Here is a 16,690-nt window from a genome sequence, read left to right on the forward strand (position 1 = left end):
CACAAGCATAATGGTGGTTTTGGAAACAGATCCTTCCAGCCTTCCCCTTCTCTCAGTAGACCCATGTGACTCCCCTAAAAGCTGATGCACTGGTGCTCAAACAGTGGAAGGAAGGAAGGAAGGAAGGAAGGAAGGAAGGAAGGAAGGAAGGAAGGAAGGAAGGAAGGAAGGGAGGTGAAATGGACACAATCACCTTCCTCTAGTGCCAGCAGTGCTTTTGCTAACAGAAGAGGCCCTCTTGACAGGAGAGGGAGGTGGGGCAACTTTGTCCAGTCTACTTTTCTCACTGCTCTGCGGCCTTTTGGCTAGAGAAAGACAACAATATTCCACGTGGAAGTCACTTGGATTTAACATGTATAATCACATGCATCCATGATACAGTCCCAATATGATCAATCTCCTGATATTCTAGTCTGTTCAATTTTAAACATTAAATGGACTACAAAGAATCCCAGTACTTATCTTTAATGGCACGCTATTTATATAGTGTTCCATATATAACTAGCCTGGGATCTTCATTAAACACAATCCCACAGGAGAATACTTCAAATTGTCTTTGTTTGAATGAGTTGGGGAATTTCCTGAAAACATATTCAGTGTCTAAATACTATAGTGGATAATGACAGTGTACTGCTAATAAAAGGAATGAATTGGTGCTCCTCCTGGTGGGGAAAAATAAAAGCCTAATTATCTGCTCTCTCATTTATGTAATTACCTGGCTTTTTAGAAGTAGTCTGTCCATCATACCTACAGTGGTAACCATTAACCTCTCTCTACAATACCATTTTGAAAACGTCAACTTGTTACAATATTTTCTTCTAGAAGTCAATTTACATAATATGACTGAGGAAAGTCCCTGGATGTGTAAATTTGTTCCAGTTCATCTCTCCACTTTATGTATGATTTAAAAAAATTCAAACATTTGCTGTAAGTGATGATGGAATCCACCAAGGAATTGATAATGATGATTAGTTTCTGGCTGTTCTACAAGAACAGCAACATAAAAGAGTGCCTGAGACAAAGTAGAAATCTTGTTAAATAAGTAATAGTTATGAACTGAAGAATATTCATATTGAAAGTAAAATTAGTTCTTTGGAGGCCTAGAAAGAAATAGTCAGTTATTGAACAGTTACTACACTTAGCACAGTTGTTTCTAGTTCTGGCAGCATATAACATTACTTGGTATTGTGTGTTTTATTCTGGAAAAAACAGGGTCCTCTATGTGATATGTTCTTAAGTCACCCATTTCTTCTTGGAAAAGTCTCAGATATACACAGTATTCATATTTAGTGTCCAGCTGATACACTTGGGGAGAGGGGCAGGAAAATATTTTCCTGCAAGTCAAACTGACTAGTGATCATGGTCAGTCTAACTTTCCACACAGCATGTGATGTATAACAAGCATTTCTGCCACCTATCAGTCTGACAACTAGACTCTTGCTTCACAAATATCAGAAGACCTTTCAAGTAAATACAACTTTGTTTTGCATACTGTAGATGGTATATACATTATATCACCATTGAGTAGCAAAACAAGTCTTCCCTTTTAAAGCTAGCAAAGAATCCAAGATCTGTCTTAGAATGGAAGATCAATTTCAACTCATCTCGATCTATACAGAATACAGCACTAGAGGGCAGCAAAGACAATTTAGTGGTAGAACACATAACTTGAAGATTTACATGCTAAGAGAATTCAGTGTCTTATGCAGTAATTTCATGTACTATTAACACCTCATCACCACCTTTGAAAGAAAAAAATGTGGACACAGTTATGGCCATCTTTCCAAGAAAGTAAGATACAAGAGAAAAGCATTAAGAAATGGGGAAAATGCATGGAGATTCAATTATCAATGTATCTGAGCACAAACGTATTTTCAGCAAGCACTAAAGAACTATTGACTCTGATAAAGCTACTTGCTTCAAAAGTTCATGAATCAGTTTCATTACATTTTTATCCATATTAATAATATCTGGCACAGTAAAAGATGACAGACATTAAAATGATTATAGATATTAACAATGATTACCTACACAAATACCAAGAAAGGGAATCTGCATATCAGATTTGATTCTTTTATGCTCTAATCTCTATTGACTATTTTAAAACAGCATGTTGCCTTATATGTTGAGTTACCTTAGAAACAGATACACTTCAGTGCCATCTAAAATTATATTTCCTTCTTCCTTCTCATCCAAGAAGGTGTAAAGGATCTGTTACTTGATGAACTTATTTTCAGAAATTCAAACCAATGACTCCCTAGGAGCACCTAGCACCAACTATTATTAAAGCATTTTGTTTCATTAAAAAAACTTGGATCCTATGCATGGAAGCGAGTTCATGGAAGGGAACTTTTATTTTTTACCCTTCCACTTAAACACCCCACTCCCACCCCAAAACCCATCCTGAGGGACTGGAACTGCAGCTGGAATGAGATTCAGCAGAAATTATTCCCACTTTCTTGCATAAGGCTTTGTGCAAAAAGAGGAGGAGCTTGCAAAGAGGTGGGGGAAATTACCATCCTTGTGCTGCGGCCCCCCCTCCCCCCCATATCCCATACCATTCATGAGAATCCCCTGGCCTTTAAGCATGTCTTCCTGGAAAGTTCAGGGAGAGATGACAAAGATCCCTTCTGTGATATCTGTGATATACATATATGTTGCCTGTGTCTTTTGTGTGACCCACTCAGTTCTGAGAATCCTATCCTAATATTTAAAGCACGTATATTTTCAGAAATGCATTTGAAAAAGGTGATGGGAAAAAATAGAAAAGCGCTGGAAAAAGAAGACAGATGGACAGAAGGACAAACACTTTTTAAAAAACTCCCCTGATGTTAAACTCTACTAATTTCTAACTCTGTCTTGATTTTTAAAAAGAACTCTGGAGTTGTTATCAACAGTTATTAAAGAGCATGAGAGGTGCTGAACTGTAAATAGTAGCATATTATGCTGGTACAAAGAGTAGTACTTTCTTATTTCTTCCTCAAATTTTACAAAAAATTATTATTATTTGTTATTTGAACTGATTCACAGGAAGCATTTTTAAATAATCACCTGATAATGAAGATACTTAAATGTGAAGCAAAACATACAGTAAGAGGTTGATTATTAGTTCATTTCTTTAAAGATCCATAAAAAAAAAATATTTAGACATGTTTCTTGGGGGCTGCCAGGCAACGAGTTGCCTTACTTTTCCATAATACAGCTGCCTGACCTCAGAATCAAATTTGCATCACACTTCAAAAATGCATAAAAGAAGAGATTGGTCATGTTTAGTAATGCTTAAACTAACATTTAAACTTTGATATTGGGATTAACCTTCTGTAGAGTACTCGGCTTGCACTTTTTACTTAATTAAAAAAATCTGTACAATTACCTCAACACCTATCAAAACATGTCAGTTTGTCAGAATATATTCTCATCAGACAAGCTAGTCCTGTAACATGCCCAAACTCTATTTCAAGAGTATTATTTCTGGTTATATTCAGCAGAGCTTTCCATGAAGCACACTTATTGCTACTTGTTTATGAGAGCGGCCCAGGCTACAGGTGTTCAGCTCAAACTTTTGAAGAAGACATTATTTATTGAAATGATTACCACAGGCTATTTTCCTCTAGGAAAGCTAGTTTTATTATATAAACCTGACACTCTCTCTTTAATGACATCAAGAAACTCAAGGTTATAGGCCTTTTCTTTAAATTTCAACCACTTATTTTTTTATTTGATTTATTTCATTTAAAGAAGAAATGGTTCTTAGAACGCCCTGATTCCTTTATGACAAGCAAGCCCCATGAAGCATCCAAGAAAGGCACTGTAAGGATAACTTTTCATAAGTCTGAATATATTGGCATTAATTTCATTCAGTGTTATATGGATGTTCTAACAACAGCAAGAATTTAGCACCACTGATGTTATTCTCAATGATGGCCTGTTCCATACAACATTCAGACAAGAAAAGAACAGTCGCTAAACATACTGTTTGCACTTATCTTTTTTTTTTCTTCCCTAGAACAAGCATAACAGATTAGAATAATATGGATCACAATCAACACACTTGTCTTTTCCTACGTAAAAACTTGCAGAGGTAAAATCACACCTTTTATTTCATTACTACGTGTGAAATAAGTATGCCAACCTTTGAATTATTCAGAAGTTTGTGTCAGATAACAGAATGAAAAAGCACTCAATATACAAACTTCAAGAGTAAGATAACTTACCTATGAAAACAGAACAGGCTGGATCTAGAGTATGGACTGTGCATCTTCCCCATTTTACCCTTCCCTCAGCACTGCCCTTTCCAACCTCAGGAAAGATCAGTCACCTACAGTTAGGAGGGGTAAGGAGGCCAAATTGCTCCCTTCTTCCCTCAGTGGAGCTACACTGACAGAAGAGAAATTTTGACAGGAAGGGGAATTTTATTCCTCCCCCCTCCCTACTTCAGCTTCCTGACCAGTGTGTTTGTTTGTCCACATGTATCCTGCAACTCCAGGAACAGACTTTCCTGGGGTCAGAAAGGACTGCTGGGAGAGAGGAAGAGCCCATGTGTTCTGCTGATGGTTTGCTGGACCCATCCTTTTGAGTAACATCACATTGTTTTCTGACTGGGCCACTAAATACACAGCACAAAGCATTTACAGACAGTAACACACGGTTACTATAGTATATCAGCCAAGGTATATATACATGCAACATTGTTTTTTTGGCAAATCCTAACTTTAAATAATATCTTAAGGAATTTAAAGATGTTGCACAACAATTTTCCTAAACCAAGGGCCAAGAGACAACACACAAATGTAGTCATACTAAAATTACTGACCACACATTATCAAGGATATCCAAGGCTAGCTTTTCTTTGAGATTACATTGGAAATCTCAAGCAATATTTGTTTCACACGGGCTACAAAAATAGTTGCTTTCTTGATAAGCTACTCTGATCAGGAGCAGGCAATTCCTTTAATTGACTAAGTGGTGACGCTGTTACTTAAAACAGAATGCATATCTGACTTTATTTAGTATACAGAAAATTCCACTTTCTTTCAGAAGAATAGTTTTTGGGAAGAGCCCTAGTTTGATTAATACCAGCGGTACTTATCATGCCAATATTTGATACACCCTTCTCAACAGAAGACTGAATTTTGCATCACAAACTGTTTCCCACTCCAATTCTATAGCTGAGAGACAGCAGCTGCTTTTAACATAAATACAATGAATTCTAATATGCCGTGTAGGATATGGGAACCTTACCAGTTAATTAAAACTTGATCTTTTAACTTTATTTTCTTCATTCAGCCAAATGTGGGTGACAGGAATCTGAACTTTCAAACAGCCCTCAACTTTAACAAAAAATTCAATGCCTATCCATTAACTAGGAGCAGTATTGTATATAATTCCATAGCAGTAAGTTAGACGGTTAGCTTTCTGCCATTACTAAGTAAAACAACAGAGACACCAATTATGGAAACGTGCTGAATCAGAATAGAAATTAATATTTATCTGGTAGATGAATGGAAACTAATATTCATTTAACCAGCAGCAAGGATATATCATGCTGGATCCAAAACAAAGATTTATTCTCGTGTGGGACATATCCTCATTTCATAGCCCATCCACAGGTTCACCAGCAGAAACCTTGTCACACAGAACAGACCCTGAAAATTAATTATCCTCTTAAACTGTAGCGTATTCCTACTGGTAATCCCATTTCATGTGACACCATAAAATGCCTTTTCAACCACTCAAAGTTATCAGGTTCATGTTACACGCAGGTCATCAATGTTGCCACATATGAAAATGTAAGACTTCAGTCTAACTGACAAGGGGAGGAGGAAATAAATGCAACCAAATTCAATGTTCATGTTTCTCAGGAACCTTTTTCCCTCCAAATTTACTCTGGGAATGGAATGATAATTGCACAAGTATTATTTGACATGTCGAGCATGGCCTGCATTATTCTATAACAACAGTGGCTGTGATCCAGGGGGAGGATATGCAACATCCTGGCATGTGTTCAAGTTGTTTTTGGAGCGCTCCCCTCTCAGAAGGTGCTCCTACAGAAACCATTCTTTAAATTCCCTCGAGTTCAAACAGTATCTGAGAGATCTGGCACAAGAAACCCTTTTCAGAAGACAAACAGGAGGTCAGGGAGTTCATACTTCCTCCACACCACCACTGATTTCTCCTTTAAAAGGGCTCTTGTGACAAGCCCTACAAACCCTTAGTAGTTATGCATAGGCATTTGTCAAGAAGGAAACCGACAGAGAAATCCAACTGTATGCAACCTTCTCAGTCGCGGCTGAAACACTCAGCATATGCAGATGATTGTGTAAACAGCCCAAAAAAGACATATAAATATAGAACACACAATTAAATTCTAACACACCGAGTTTTCATCCTCTTCTTCCAGTTCCCTCTGCTGCTCTTCATGCCTCTTTGCCTTGATTTCCATAGCTTCAGTAATCAAGTCTCTTAGAATTGAAACAGGTTTGGCATTCTTAATAAAAGGATGCTAGAAAATAAAACCAGCAGTTATATAAAAATGAAGCCTACAGACGATCTGAATATACAGTATAAATACAAAGCAACATGTTAAAAACAACATGCCAATCAACTGCACAGAGCAGCGCATGAAAGAGCATTTCCCTTTGGACACCAATTAAAATCTGGAATAAGAGATCATATAATTTGTTTAACTGCTTTGCAGCTAAATAGGATTTTCCTTTTTTGTTTGTTTAGGTAAATAGCAACCATGAGAAGAACGTTACTACAAAACACAACTGCTTTACAGTTAAGGATATAATTGTCCGAAGGAAATGTGAATTAAGTGGTAAATAAACAAAGCGATGATAGCCTGACATAGAAAAACAAACTTTTTAATGCATTCAGTTACAGCATTTAATTCATCTTAACAATCTGACAATGCAAATTACCAACAACTATGGCTTTAGCAAACCTGCATTTTTAACATGAAATGAATCACTCAACCAGCGGCAATGATGAAATAGGAAAGAGGCAAAAATAAAACCCTCAGGATGGGCAAACTTGCTTTAGACTAAAAATAAAATCCATTTAACTACTCCTTACATTCTTGTTTAAGAGCCAATGTGTACCTTCTGTCCATAATGTGAATTTGGTGGTAGTTACAACACCTGCTGTCAGAAATCTTGTCCCTTTCTTGTAAGTTTTTTCACATATTTCCAGATTGGATACATGAGCTTTATATAAAGCTAACCAGCATTACACTTTTCAAGATCGGGGAGAGGGATGGTAAGCTTGCCTCTGCTATTTTTATGGTCTTTCATTACTCTTGGGATTAAGGAACAAACATGGCGTATCCCCAAAAGATGCTGTAAAGGGTACTAATAATACAGTTTCTTTTTTCTCTTCTTGTGAGGGCCGTAAGAAGACTTTTTGTAACTTCAGCTCAGGAACTTACTATATAATTATGTTTCAGTGCAGGTCATTTGTTGCACACAATGAGGATCTCTTCCACCAAGGATGGGCTTATGCTTCTGGGGTCTGACTTTCTTTCCTAGGAAAATGCAGTCTCTCTCCTAAGACTACACCTCTGTTTACTCTGTTGGGAGCCAGCACATGCACTGAATGCTTGCATTTGCTGGCTCCCCTAAGAGAAAATAACGTTACCACCCACAACCCCCCAAAACAGCACAGGAGAGCAGGCAGGTATTCCTCCTTCTCCTGTGCAGTAGTCCAATCCAAATCGTGCTCTGATGCATGTTTATTCATGCGTTCATGGAGAACTCTCATGCAGTTTGTAACTTCTAGTCAGGCTCTCAGAACAGCTGGTGAGAGCCCTGGGCAAACGGAGAGGATTGATTGGATCACCATCTCTGGAATGCCTAGCAGATTTCTCTCCTTCCTCTCAGGGGCAACTGAACAACAGAATGAGGAGAAGGAATAGTTTCCACTTCCTGGAGCTTGCCCATCAGAGTCGGCTCCTCTTTGCCCTGAAGAGTCCAAAGTAGTAGGGCAGAAAGACTAACATTCAGGAAGAGTTATGAATTTCAGGCAGGCTCACTGTTTCCCAATCTGAACCAGCAACATACTGACCTGTAGGAGTTGTGTTGCAGTAGCTCTCTGCTCAGGGTTCTTCACTAAACACTTTTTCACAAAATCAGTGAATTCATCAGACCACAACTCTGGCTTCCGGAATGTTGGAGGGGGGTTTGTAGGAATCATAAAAATTGCCTGTTGTTTTAAAGGGAAGAAGAAGTCATCTGTTATTTCAGCAAATTAAAACAATACTTTTTATCAGGCTGAAAACTGGAAGGAGAGGGAGTTCACTCCAGTACCCCTGGGGTAACTAAAGCAAATTCATCTGCCACCAATGTAGTTATTTCTCAATATAGCTATTTCCTTTAATTAAACTGCACCTCATGAAATGATTTTGCATTTCATCACTCCTCTGCTAAAAAGTGAATGTGATTCCTGGTTAAGCATATACAACAAAATTGTTGTGGATGAAAATCAAAGTCCAATATTATACAAGACAATGAACTGGGTAAACAGCTGAGTGCTCAGGTACTCTAAAATAATCTAATCCATTACACTTTAGGAATCCATTAAGGCATTTCAAATTTTACCCAATTTACAATAAAATTAATACAGTATTATATGCAATGTACTAAGGACAAGGTGCTGAGAGTGTTTGAGAATGGCAAAAATGTCTAACTTCAAAGAAGCTGGCGATATGCAAAGACAGATGTACTGGCTAAGAGCCAAAAGATACTAATAAGTATGAGAAACTTATAATCACTAATTTTATATCGCCTTGGTTAAGATAAGAGGTAGCAAAACTGAACTATTTCTTATATATTTTAAGATGATGTTTCAAATATAGATAACCTTGTCTGGTGTTTGAAATTATAAAACAGTATATAAACCAAGAATGTGCACCCCTTTAAAGCAGGACAAACACAATGATTGTTAAGAGAAGGTTTTGAAACCCTATAAATACGGCAAGATTAACTGATCGGGAGCTTCCTCTTAGAAGGGGTTCCAAGCCTGTGACATTTGTAACTTTGAGTAAGATACTTTTATAACTCATGTAATTGTTCTCCTTGAAGGATCTATGTAGTTATAATGGATGGTATGATTTTCTGTTGACTGATATTAAGATCGTTGAGTAATTATGTTGTAATAACAGAGGTTTAGAACGGAAGCAGAGATTCTGTTACTTGTGCACCTGCTAACGAACCTAAAATGTCATTTGTGGTGTACCTCTTGTGATGTGTTAAATTATTTGATATAGGAAAGCTAACTAGACACAGGGCTTCTTAAATGCATGGCTATATCTGAATCAAGCCTGATCAGAGTCATCCAGAACAACAGTCTCAGAGACAATCAATACATTACAGAGCCATGCCTTATTTTAGGCTGGCAGCGTGGAAGCTGTTGCAATCCAGCCCCTGCCCACACCAGAGGAAAATAAGAAAGCAGGCGTTACCCCTCCTGGAAACCAAGATGATGCTGATGCTCCTCTCAGGTGGCCCACAGCACTTACATTAATCCAAAGTCATGGGAAAAGGCCATGTTAAAGCAGTTCCTTCGTTAGCAGCATAACGGGGGTGAGGTGTATGTGGTGGTATTACCTTACTTCAGCCTGCACTGCTGGGACGGAATACTTTTTAAAATGACTCCCCTCACCCCACGCACACAATGTAAAGAACTTCCCTACATGCAATACATTAGCACACACGAGAGGATCAGTTAGCATAAGCTTTTTGACAATATGCTAGTTTACAACATGCATGGTTTGGGGTCGGTTGCCATTGGTACATATATAAAATCTCCACCTGTAATCTCAAGTGATACAATCCAGAATTTCTGAGTGATATAAAGCACAAACAGCACGGTAAATCAGACTTGAATTCCAGTTTGTACATGCTTGTCATGTCTGCTCCTGTAAACTGGAATTCAAGTCTACTTTAAAATCCCTGCTGATGGCGGGCGAGCAGGGGAGGGATGCACAAACAAAATACAATTTGTTCAGACAACTGCATTCACACATTGTGGGAAAGTGGTTTGTTTTCAGTTTGAAATTGTTTTCACACTCTACAGGAAAAAAGAAGTGAACAAGCATGGCAAACAATAGTGTCTGCATCCAGAGCAACAAACGGGAGGTTTAGTTGTGCCTTAGTGTGACATTTGATTGTGACCAGTATGAGAGGAAAGATAAAAATAGTAAAAAAGTAACTAGAGTTTTGCAAGTGGAAAAAAGCAGCCACCATTTTATGAGCAAGAGCCACACTAGATTAGTTCAAGTATTCCTGCTTCAAGAATAGTTCAGATAAACAATTATTAAGTTACAGGCAAAAGGGGCAACAAACCAAGCTGCACATTTGATGCAACAAAAGTTATCCTTGGTTTTCTTCAACTATTTCTAAAAAATACTCTGTAAATAAAAATACTCATGTAAATATGAAATGTTTCAGACTACCACTTCATATAAAGGTAAGCAAAGATCTAAGCAACAGATTCCTCCTATAGCCTCAAAGACTCCATAAATCCAAATTAATTGTAAACTTAAATTTTAAAACATACTGCAGGAAAAACATTTACTCCCGACCTTGACAATAATCAACTTTTGAACTTTGATTTCATACACAATCACATAAGTCAGCTTAATATAGTAGCTATCAGAAAAACCAGGGGGGGGGGGATTGGTTTAACTACTGTTTATATAGTACCATCATTCTCATCACAGAATGAGCTGAAGTTCTATATAGTAATTAACACTGACCTATGACACACTGACTCAGTATAAACCTCACTATATAAGCCACCATACACCAGATCATTAAAGTGGGTTCCAAGCCCTTCAAAGATTTTTATTTCACTTTACAAGGTTGTTTGGAATCAATGTCATAGCCATTTTTTTTCCAAGTACAATTCTGAGTTGCTTTTTATGGCCAAAGAATTGGCCATATGAAGCAAACAAACATTTCTTAGTTAAGTACTCAGCATACACTATACAGAAGATTAGCTGAGTTGCTAAGTCTGCACTGAAGTAGATGAAAATCAACAGTAGGAACCCTACCACAACGTCACACACAGGTGCCAGCTATCATCTGGTTATGTGAGGAGAGCCTACCCTCTGAAATAACAGGGGGAGGCTTCTGTATGCCAGATCAACGGCCTAGTTCTGGAGGGGTGGGCTATTTCTTACGTGGCCTCAGAAAAGCAGCAGGGACAGGAGGAGAAGTGGGTTGTGGTGTACATTCTGTGTAAGTCACCCTGGGAGCAAACTTTAGAGGAGCAGGGAGTGATAAGTGATTAAATAAACACTCAAGACAACAACCATATTTAATACCTCTCTTTTCTCCCTAACGGGCACACAAAGCAACTTACATCATCATTACCTCATTCTCCAGTTTATTCTTTCACAACCACCCTGTAAGGTTGCTTAGGCTGAAAGAGAGCAACTGATTACTAAATGAGTGTAAGGATTTGGACCTGGATCTTCCTAGTCCTAGTCCAACACTCTACGCACAATAACACAGCAACAGCCAGTGAGTTATTCTGCTCATTCCTTTCATAGAGCAAATTTTTGACTGAATGAGGCAGAGGGAAGAAGGAAGAGGGAAAGACGAAAGACTCCTTTCTCTCCTTCCTCTCTTTCTTCCACTGCCACAAGTCACCATGGATTCCCATTGATGCTTTTAATTATGACTGAATTAGTTTCTGATGGGGCTGCTTGATATTAAAGCAACAACAAAGAGCGTAATGGATCAAATTATTTTCATATTTCAAATGGTCAGCCAAGGTTATCAACAGGAAAGCGATCCGTGTCTAAGACGGACTGCCCAAGAAAATTCTAGAAGCCAATGGGATCCATAGTATTTTTAAAAATGTTACATCATCTTCAGTGCCCTCCATATTCACGTCCACAGAGGGTATGAATAACAGAAATGTGAGACTTAATCCATCTATTATGATATTACAACATCCCTTAATCCCAAATCACATCATTCACTGATGCAGAACAGACCTGACCTATGGCTGACTGCATGCGTTGGGTCAAAAAAAAAAGCTCTTGGAATGTATCATGGCTGTCATGATAGTCATACAGTCTTGACCTACACCTGAAAACCTGCCTTCAGAAAGTAAACTGAAGTTCCCTGGTAAATAAGTTTGGGTGGCCTCAATACTACACCCAACACCAATTCCCACAGCAGCAGGACACTCAATAGATCAACAGAATGCCTCAATTCCGGAGGGGGCGGAGCAACGCTTGGAAATGGTGGCTGCTCCTTTCTAGAGCTCTGGGCCCGGCCTGCTTCCAGCCTCAAAACAAAGCCATAAAAGCATCCTGATATGATGGGAAAGACAGGGGCAGGTAAGCCAAAGCCTCCCCACGCGCAGTCAGCCACAGTTAAAGCTTTTTTTGCCCCTGAAGAAGCCAAAAACTGCAATAAATCTTCAGCAGAAAACGGAGCTAAAATGGCCGACGGGGAAAGCAGTGTGGTGGGGTTAACAAAACAAGAGTTCTCAAAAGCTATCCAAATATTGGAAAGCAATATTATTGCCACCATTTCTGAAAAAATAGATGAAAAGATAAACAGCAGCCTAGAGCCCATTACAAAGCAACTCAAGGACATTAGTGAAACTATAGCTGCTGTTACTCAAACAGCTGAAAAAGCCCTTGAACTAGGGATTAATCTGCAAAAAGATTTAAATCAAACCCAGCAAATAGAAGAAGCACTATCAGTGAAAATAATCGACTTGGAGATGAAAATTAAAGCTAGAAATCTGAAGATGAGGGGTCTCCCTGAAAATGAGGAAGAACATACAGAGCTTCCCATTTTTATAATGTCCTGGCTTGCAGAAGTACTCCAACTGGAAGAAGGGGTTGCTCCCAACATTGAAGCTGCTTTTAGATTGGGATCTAGGGCAGCAAATAAATCACGCCTGCCAAGAGATATTTTGGTAATCTTTGGAGACCTACGATCAAAAGAAAAGATTCTAAGAGAGGCGCGCAGACGTGGATATTTGCTCTACAAGAACAAAGAAATTCAAGTGTTCCCTGATCTGCCATCAGAAATATTAAAAATGCGCAGAGACCTAAAGCCAATTACCAATGCACTTGCAAAAGCTAACTTGAAATACAGGTGGATTGGATCGACTTCCAAGCTCTCAGTGCTTCATGATGGAAATCTGATTGTTGCTAAGGATTTGGAAGAAGGACATGCTCTATTAAATACTTTGAACCTCACTGCTGAGCATAACCCACCTTTGAAAGATCTACAGGAAGAATCCAAGATACCAAGAAAGACTGAGAGTTGGAAGAGAGTCAGCTCTGCTTTGCAAGACAAACGTTGAAAACTAATCGCATGCAGTCAGCAGACCCAGGGTGCCTTTGTTACAAGACAAACTTTATGATCACAAAGAGGTTGGAGTGGAGGCCGGGATTCAGAGTCTAGGCAGTCTCCCCCCTATTTTCCTTTTTTGTCTCCTGGTTTAGGGCTGTAAAGCTCTTTTGTTTTCACCTTGTTGTAAGGTGGAAATCAGGGTGGCATATGTTATTTCAGTCAGCCGTTGCTGACTTTTCTTTTTTCTTTTGTCTTATCTTTTTCATTTTCAATCTAGTAAAAATTGTTGCTGTAAAGGATAGAAAAGGGGAGAGAGGGGGGGAATTAACAGAGGGAGGGAATGGAATTAGGGAGGGGGTGGAAGGAATTGGAAAATTGTCCTGGGGATTTGAGGTTTTGACTTGGTTGGGATGTATTGGTGTGTTAATGGATTTGATTTATGAAATCATAGTTCAAAACTGGCCACTGAACATACAAGTGGTGTTCTCTTTGTTTAGACTAACAAAAGCACAGGGAGATCTGATGGCAGATTTAGCTACATTTTTTGCTATGCACTATAAGATGATGGGGCCAAAATTAAGAGGGTCTAAAAGAACTTTGTTATATTTTCACCCTAGCCAAAATAATATTGATCTATCGCTAGACTTCTTACATAGATAATGGGTGACCAGAAATATAAAATTATTTCGGTAAATTGTAGGGGTCTAAACAATAAAATCAAACTTAAAAGAATATCAACTGCCCTTACAAGACAGAAACCTTCAATATTATTTCTTCAAGAAACACATCTGAAAACCTCTAACCTGCCAGTTTTTAAGACTTGCTGGTTTAACCAGCAGTTTCAATCCCCTGGGTCATCAAAATCCAGAGGGGTGGCTATACTATTCTCAAAAGAAACTAATTTTTCTTTAAAGGAATCAAAAATAGATCCACAAGGCAGATTTTTATTTTTAAAGGGCAGTTTAGATCATATGCTGCTAACATTGGCTGTAATTTATGCACCAAATCAAGACCAAATAAGCTTTATAGACAACACCCTAACACTTTTAAACTCTTTTGCAGAAGGAGAAATAGTTCTTGCTGGGGACTTCAACTTTATTATGAATTATGATTTGGACAAAACCCGAAAACACCACTGCCATCAAGTTAGGAGGACAGGTATCTCTGAACTATCAGGTATAATAAATAAGGCAGGCTTACAAGACATTTGGCGTATCCAACACCCAAGCACAAGGGATTATACTTACTACTCATCTGTTCATAACGTATATACACGAATAGATTATATTTTTTTGACACCTAAACTCTGTGATCTAGTTTGTTCAACTGATATAGGTGAGAAACTATGGTCTGATCATGCTTGGACGGAATGTGTTTTCAGTTTAGGGTGTAAAATGCAAAGGAAAACAAATTGGAAATTAAATACTTCACTTTTATTCAACAAACAAATCTATTCAAAAATATCCTCAGATATAAAGCAATATTTTGAACTAAATGCAGCTTGCGGTGTCTCCCAAGAACTGGTGTGGGACGCTATGAAAGCTGTTCTTCGGGGGCAAATTATATCAGCAGCCTCCTATCACAAAAAACAAAGAGAGAAAACTAGAAACGAGATAGTTGCCAAAATTAAAAGCTTGGAGCAGGAACATAAGAAATCTTGTAGCAAACTGATTTATAAACAGTTAACCTTAGAAAGGAAAGCCCTAGAAAGCTTAGAAACTGCTCAGATTCGGAAAAAATTACTTTATGTTAAGCAAAAATATTGGGTCAGGTCACCTAAATCCACTAAACTCCTTATTAAAAAAGTTAAAGAGAAAACCATGACATACGCCATAAAGGCTATCAAAGATAAAGCAGGACAAATGCATTCAAAATCTGAAGAAATAGTAAATATTTTTGCAGATTTTTATCAGACTTTATATACCTCAGACTCGCCAGAGCCTGCTAGGTTAATAGATTATATATCTAATAGAAACCTAGTTAGTAGCATTTCAGATGAACACAAATCAATCATGGAACAACCAATATCAGAATCAGAAGTTAAATTGGCAATTAAATCGCTCAAAAATAACAAAGCCCCTGGAAGGGACGGTTACCCTCCAGAATTCTACAAAAAATATATAGATCTGATTCTAACCCCATTGACAGATACTTGCAACTTTGTACTGAAGTCAGGCAAGATCCCCCCATCCTGGAAGGAGGCAGAAATTACTGTGATACCTAAAAAAGGCAAGGACACTACTGACCCCAAATCATATAGGCCAATTTCCCTTTTAAACCAAGACCAAAAAATTTTCACTTCTATACTAGCAAAAAGACTAACCTCCTTTATCACTAATTATATACATCTGGATCAGGCCGGCTTTATGCCCACGAGAAATCTCTTTGACAATATAAGAAAAACCATAGATTTAATTAACCATTGCACCCTAAAAAAGCTACCAGCTTTTCTACTATCGTTGGACGTGGAGAAAGCGTTTGATAGGGTGGAGGTCCCTTACTTATTAGGCTTACTTGAGCACATGGGATTTGGCAGATATTTTTTACAAGCTATCAGAGCACTTTACGACTCTCCTAAAGCCATAGTAAGAGCCAATGGTACTTATTCACCAGAATTTCAAATTAGAAGAGGTACCAGACAAGGTTGCCCCCTTTCCCCTATTTTATTTGCCTTAGCCATAGAACCCTTAGCAACATCAATAAGATTACACCCCAACATAAAAGGAATCACGATTGGAAAACAAACCTATAAGACTAGCCTCTTTGCAGACGATCTAGTGTTGTATTTAACAGACCCTAGTAGCTCATTACCAGCTGTGGAAAAATGCTTAACAGACTTCAAATTGGTCTCCGGTTTGGCCATTAATCACCTAAAGTCTGAACTATACCCCATGAATTTACAGCAAGACACTACCCAGTTCATTAAAACAAACTACAAATATAAGTGGATTAAATCCAATTGGTCCTATCTTGGTGTAAAAATACCATTAAATTTGAATGAAATATGGGACTTGAATTTCAATGAGCTCTATATTTCTTTATCTAGAACATTAAGTAGCTGGAAAAGGCTACAACTAACTTGGCTAGAAAAAATCAACTTAATAAAAACTTTAATACTCCCACAGATACTATTTTATTTTCGAGCACTACCCATCTTTATTAAACCACACACCTTAGAAAGATGGCAGAAACTGCTGAATAAATTTATTTGGGCAGGAAAAAAGCCTAGGATTAGTTTTGTTACCCTGAGAAGTCACACCAAACAGGGTGGGTTAGGAATGCCTGATATTAGACTGTATTATGAGGCTACCCAACTTACTTACCTGGTCCTTATGTTGCAGTCTGACTTTAAGGCTGACTGGAAA

The 16,690-nt window shown here is 38.1% G+C and overlaps 1 protein-coding gene across 1 annotated transcript in view; it reads right to left on the reverse strand.

Moving 5' to 3' along the window:
• The window catches only part of STK3 (serine/threonine kinase 3), a 165,027-nt gene that overhangs the window by 83,949 nt on the left and 64,388 nt on the right, over positions 1-16,690 (reverse strand). Inside the window, exons 7-8 of the mRNA XM_054984799.1 lie at positions 8,065-8,202; positions 6,377-6,502 (exon numbers count right to left, since the gene is read on the reverse strand). Of these exons, the coding sequence (XP_054840774.1) occupies positions 6,377-6,502; positions 8,065-8,202 (264 nt within the window). The remainder of the gene's footprint in view (positions 1-6,376; positions 6,503-8,064; positions 8,203-16,690) is intronic.

The sequence above is a fragment of the Eublepharis macularius genome, chromosome 7, assembly GCF_028583425.1.
Source record: "Eublepharis macularius isolate TG4126 chromosome 7, MPM_Emac_v1.0, whole genome shotgun sequence".
Taxonomy (NCBI): Eukaryota; Metazoa; Chordata; class Lepidosauria; order Squamata; family Eublepharidae; genus Eublepharis; species Eublepharis macularius.